The following is a 6,739-nucleotide window of genomic DNA, read 5'->3' as shown; positions in this document are numbered from 1 at the left end:
TTCTCTTTCATATATTTGACATCTTTTTACATTTTGATGACGTCATCATGGTCAAAAAAATTGTTGTTTCTGACCCCCTCATTTCTCTTTCTTTAAAACGTTGATGAGCCCATATCATCTTAACTATTCGTCATTTCTGAATCATATTAAGTGAGCATAATCTTCAGGTCAAGGTTGAATGTTATGTACCCTAATTTTCCGTTCGCGCGACTTAACATGCGCGTACGCGTGCGTCAACATTTACGTATGCATAAATCCATGAATATTTTTAATCACTTATAGCTCCATAGGATGAAAGGTGACCCCCAATTTTTATTACATATTCTGAAAGCACATGAGTTGTAGATACGATTTTATAGATCATATTGGCTGATCGAACATTTTGACGTCATCATATTACCATTTGAATTAAGAAAAAATTGAAATTTTATTTATTTCGTTATTACCTTATATACTCCTTTGAACGTACTCGCTTATCTTGATTGATTGTCTCCCACCTGTGAGTATGTTATAGCTAAATCAATTCACTTTCGGACGTGCCTCTTTATTTTTTATTTTGATGTCGTCATCATGGTCAAAAAGAATGCTTTTTTGGAGCCTTTTCATCTTTCTTCCTTAAAATATATAAACACATTGAAAATAGAGGGCGGCAGACAGTATTTCGACACTATTCTTATACTGTAAAGGCAAAATTCGTGTGGCATTACCAACCAACAGGGGGTTTTAAATTAAACTTGACAAGGTTTAAATTCATGTGCCATTACCGTCGTCAGGCACGTCGTATAAGGTATTCGTACTTGTCCGTTAACATTTTAAAATTGTTAATATCACTTTTCAGATAATTTAAAGCACGTTTCAGGTCATTTTGAATATTCCAAAACTTTCCAAAATTTACGCGCCGTACGCTCATTTCAACGCCCACAGCACGTACTGAAGCTGGAAATTACGTTTCGGTTACACATGTTGGGTTTCTGACACTGTATTAATACTACCGTGCGCACGGACTTTAAGACGTATGTGTACACATTCGTAAGTCCTTAAAATGTTCAAAAGTACTTTTTCTTTAAAATTCCTTTTAAAATGCTCAAAATTACTCTTTAAAAAGAGCATGTTTTAGAATATTATACTTTTCAATCAGAACCGCGTGTGCTTCGTGAGGGTCAAAGTGCGGCGGATCACCTAACTCGTCCTCAGTGACGAGTTCAAATCTAGTTATTATTATTATTATTATTGTTATTATTACTGCTATAATTATTTTTTGTTATTACTGTATAATTTACGTAGTGTTGGTGGTAGTATTTTTAGTAGTAATGGGTAGTGGTAGTGTTATAATTAATTTATTAACTAATAGCCCTAATGAAGTTATTTAAGTTAATATAGAATTTCATATCACCCATATCTTACAATACTATATCATAATCTGCAGGAGCTGCCTCCAGATGAAAAACCTGTAGGTTTGGCAGTGATGCCATCTGATGATGTACTGGTGATGTCTGCCAAAAGTGACCAGCTGCATCGGGATACAGCTTTCCTGCACACATATCAGTTTGCATCAGTTGACATCCACCTTAGAAAACTGACCATTAAAAAAGGTACAGTGACTGTACACCATACACCATAATCATACAAATTCTTTAAACGCTATTGTTTGTCTCGTAATATCAAGTTGCGGTAAACATTTTTCTGGAAGGTCAGTGTTCCTAAGTTGATCTGCAACTACAGATCTTCCATAGTTGTAGACATTTTCTTTTTATTAGGGAAGTACGGAAATAGAATAAAATACTATGAAATAACCATATTAGATGCAGAAATATAACTATCTACTGTATCAAAAGTCCAGCACAATGAGTTTTCCATCAAGACTTCAAACGTAGTTCTCCCAAAGCTGTTTTAGCTGTCAATATTACCAGTAAGAATAACTGGCCAACCAGTAAAAGTTGTGTGTTGGTATACTGTAGTAAAGAAACAGGCCTAGGTAGCTAGATTATAAACAAGATAAACAAAACGATCGGCACAATAGGTAGTCTGGCCAATGCAGCACCTTTGAAAGAATAATTAGTTGGATTAGTTATCTCTTAGCTAATTTGTTATTGTTTAATGAACATGTAGCTGCTCAAAATACCAAGGTCTTTGTTCAGACCCTGTGTATAAGTGTTAAGCCTTAAAAGCCAACGCATCTCATACATTTTCTATCTTTGGTGGATTTATATCCATGTCCTATGACGATAAATTTCAGGTTTTAATTTTGTAGTCTGGCAAGTTTAATAAAATGTAGACTAATGGTAGATCTGTCCTATTCTTGTTCTGTATAAAACTATAAATACATACACATATATGTCACAATATGTTATGGCAACATTAATGTTTTTGTATTATTATTAGTATTTTATGTATATTTTTGACATTATTGTCATCATTTTAATTAAATTATATTTTGTTTTTTTTATTTATTATTTTCTTTTTTTTTTCTATCTGGGAAATTCCAGCTCATTTGAAATTCATCTCATAACCATATGTTTAAAGGTCACAATATGTTATGGCAACATCAATGTTTTTGTATTATTATTAGTATTTTATGTATATTTTGACATTATTATCATCATTTTAATTAAATTATATTTTGTTTTTTATTTATTATTTGTTTTTTGTTTTTTTTTTCTATCCAGAATCTCTTTTAGATGTTAAATCATTTAGGAAAGATGTTGAGTTACCTTGCTCTGACCTATGCTTGCATGTACCACTACATGCAGAAAACATTAGCTCTGATATACAGTGTTTGCATCTACCTGCACAAGACATTCGTAAACTTGAAGCAGGCAACACCAAGAAAATTATTGAAGAGATGAATGTTAAAGAAGAAATCAATGCGAAGGAATTGATTAGTATTCAAGAAATTCCACCTCAAAAAGATGTTGGAGTGCAGTGTGAATCCAACAATTATCCCCTTGCAGAATCTGCCCGTAAGACATTTTTTATATGTATTATTTGGAACTATGAGAGATGAATTAGGTAAATAAGTTATAGACCCAAAAAATATTGATATATTTTGGCAATGGAAAATCATAGAGAATTTTCATTTCTGATTGTTCAGAACAAACATGTTTCTATTTTCTCTAATGCAACATTTTGTCCAAATTTGACCGGAAATGGCAATTCTGACCTTTGACCCTATATAGGCATATCCATATTTCCAAAACTGTTGGTCGTAGATTCGTAGAGACCTAATTTTGGCCTCAAATTTTTTAGTGTGTGTTTCTATTTGCATTAATGAATGTTTTGTCCAAAAGTGAATGGAAATGACATTTCTGACCTTTGACCATAGGTACTCTGCTCATGCTAAATTATAAATGAACTGAAACTGTTATAATTTGTGTAGTGATAGGTGGATTAGCCATGCTTACGACACACAATACACAGATTGTATCAACAATATTAATGGACTATAATATGTAGAAGTGTTTATTACACTGATTGGTACATCATATATAAAGTGTTGATGAATATTCGTAAGTCATTTGGATATATCATGTTGGAATGCATGATAGAGACTTCTGGTTTTGGTCTGCATCTTAGCATCAATCAATTCGTTTCTTCACCTTTATACAGGTGACTGTTAGTTTCTCAGTATAATATAATATATCAGTAAAATAGGAATATCAGAGCATATCCTAACACATATCCAAACAGAATGCAAGTGTCGTCTCATGACCAATGATACAACAAACTATGGCTGCTACAGTCTTTATTTGTAATTTTCCTTTAATCTCTACAGCTTCTATTGAACTTCAATGGTTTTCTGGAAAAACGTGGGTTTATAAATCATTTGTACTTGAATCAAAATGTTACCTGAGACTTTGTGATGTGAAAAATGCATACAGGATTTCTGAAGTTGAGATTAAAATTGGTAAGAACAATTACTTATTGCAAATAAAATATTATTATCATTTTTATCAACAGCAGCAGCAGCATCATTATTGTCATTGCCATAATCATCATCATCATCATTGTGTCATTACTTCAACATTATGTGGATGATTGATGATTTCCAAGGATTCTTTCATACCTAAAACAATCTGCTATATGTGTCAAATCAAAGAATTTGTTGAAGCCACTATTCAAGCAGAAAAACCACTAAACCACGACACCACTTCTTGTGTGGCTCAGTGGCGGCGCCAGCGGGGGGACAGGGGGGCTTAAGTCCCCCACCAGACAGGTCAAGCCACCATGTTTGTTACAGTATCAGAGTGCCATTTCCGGCCATCCAGAGGCTGATATTCTTTAAGGGAATCCCCCTCGCAGCCCCTTCCCCCAGCTCGAGCCTACGAGCTCAAGTCCCCCTGTCGGACAACTTAGGCCCCCCCCCCCAGAAAATATATCCTAGAGCCGCCACTGGTGTGGCTTCTTATTGATGCATTGAGACATCAAAATCGTTATTGCAACCATCCATAATCCACAATCATTAATATGTCAATCATGTCCAGTAGAGAAAAATCAAATTTAAAATATTTTAGCCTAACAAAGATGGTTTATTTGTATCTTTTACTCTTATTTACTGTACATTGATTTTCATTTGCTTTCTAGGTGGCAGATGGTTTTACCTTCCTGAAGATAAAGATGGCTTTGCTAAGATGAGATTCAAACCCGGATGTATTTATCAGATACAAGATTGTCATTATTTTATTCCAAATAAGTGAGTGTCACCAACTGTACCGAGGTCAATTCTACAGACATTCTCCTGGATTCAGAAGTGTAAACTAAGGATATTTAATCGGTTGAATAATAAAGATAGGCATATATAGCACTTTTATGCCATCAAGGCCTCTGACTCGCTTCTAATTACTACCCCTTTCATTGGATCCTATTGGTTGTGGTGGTGTAACATGGCATAGGATAAACTCTAAATTGAAGCCCAGTGTGCATAATTTGGCTCATGTACACTTTAAACAACCCTCTATACACATTACTGCTCAGTGCACCCTCCGATTTGAGACCTCTCTAATTCCAAGACCCCTGTAATTCGAGACCACTTTTCCAAAGACCCAAATAACAATCTTCAACACAAAGCTAGCCCTCTAATTGGAGACCAACCCCGAGACCACCCTAAATTTTCAGGTCTCAAATTGGAGGGTGAAGTGTATACAAACATACATTACGTACTACTGTATACATTTTTCGAGACGAGTAGTGGTTTATCCCTATTTATACAGCCCCTGTGAGTTAGCAACAAACTGGAATGGTTTGTAGTTTTTCATGTTGCTCAGACATAAAGTGGATTGTATTGGACTATTCGGTGTAAACAATAATAAAATCTGGTTTTTTTTTTTCTGTTATATTTTGATTAAAGACTTTGTCCACTTGTTTTTAAATGTAGAATCGATTATGCTGCAATAAGAAGTGATCCTATCCTGTCAAGAGTATATCTTGAGTATTGTTTAAATAGATTTAAATATAATTATGACTTCAGTTGATAATGATATAGCTTGTGACCTTCAATATTGAAGTATATTCCACAGTGTGTTTTTTTCTAGTTTTATATAATACATGCATTTGCTATAAAAAAAAAATTAAAAAAAAAAAAAAGTTTATATTTCACATTCAGGGAAAATTTGGTTCATTTATATAACTCACTTGTTCATCCCATCATTTGATTATTAAAGGTAAGGTACATCTACAGAAGTGTGCATATTGTCATGGCATTAATTTTGTATGCGCTTATACTATTAATTCCTTCCCAGATTATCAAATTTTCTTTAAAAAAAACTGTTGTATGTCCATATAAAGTCATGATGTGCCTATATATGGTCATGATGTGATGTCATCATGACCATATTTAGACATGTCACATGTTTTTGTCTATAAAATTTGATAGTCTGGACAGGGCTTTAGTCTGTTCATTGTATCAAATGCATAGTAATGCAGCAGTAATCAGCGCATAGTGTGGACACACCTTATTATATAGATAACTATTTAATTTATGTAAATGTGCGTTGAATCTAGGTCTGATTGTGAGACATAGCTTGGGACATAGCAATGGACTGACAGGGGTATACAATCGTCATAAAGCCATTTACAGTATTATGGTTCAATCAATCCAGACGGCTGTTTATAGCAACATGCCCTGTGTGAAAAACATTTTTAAATGTGAGGTACTGGCAATATTCGAAACTTAATAAGGTTTTAATTATAACAAATAAATGTATTAGCAACATTGGAATGATCATCAAAATAGTTATTGCAAATCACAGGGGCAGCTATATCACATCGTATCATTATCAAGAATGTCCTAAATTGTCCGTGCGAAAGAAAAGGGTTTGGAGGCCACTATTTAATTAAATGTTCTGTATAATGTGGGCCCATATGCATACTCAAGTCTCCATTTCCAACAGTTATTAATATACTGTACCAGATAACTATAAAGGTAAAACATGGCATTTTTGTTTTGTTATTTTTAAAGAGATGTTTCATTAAAGCAAATTGAAATATGTCTAGAAAATACAATTTTGTTGTGCGTGCATTTATTTTAGGTTTTGTTGCAAAGTGCATTTTTAATTGTTCGCTTTGTGCAGTCATGCATGAAAGTGGCAATAAGGCATCATACATAATGCAGTCAAAGCTTGTACTATTCATAACTGATAATTATATAATTAATGAATAAATCATCTTTCCTATAGCTAGACTTACTTCTAAACATTGAAACATTAAATTCAACTACTCATATATAATTACTAGAAAAAAGTTA

At 33.5% G+C, this 6,739-nt stretch overlaps 1 protein-coding gene across 1 annotated transcript; it reads left to right on the top strand.

Moving 5' to 3' along the window:
• Positions 1 to 1,426: 1,426 nt before the first annotated feature.
• Positions 1,427 to 6,498, top strand: LOC117110110 (the record flags this gene model as incomplete). The annotated part of the gene is given in 4 exon segments (XM_033252710.1): positions 1,427 to 1,592; positions 2,667 to 2,960; positions 3,773 to 3,904; positions 4,582 to 6,498. Coding segments are annotated over 4 exon segments (705 nt in total), but the record flags the coding sequence as incomplete, so codon positions are not given.
• Positions 6,499 to 6,739: the final 241 nt, after the last annotated feature.

This window comes from Anneissia japonica, unplaced genomic scaffold (genome assembly GCF_011630105.1).
Source record: "Anneissia japonica isolate Jap-2015-1 unplaced genomic scaffold, ASM1163010v1 scaffold98609_len7713_cov98, whole genome shotgun sequence".
Taxonomy (NCBI): Eukaryota; Metazoa; Echinodermata; class Crinoidea; order Comatulida; family Comatulidae; genus Anneissia; species Anneissia japonica.
This window is presented reverse-complemented; position numbering and strand designations above follow the sequence as displayed.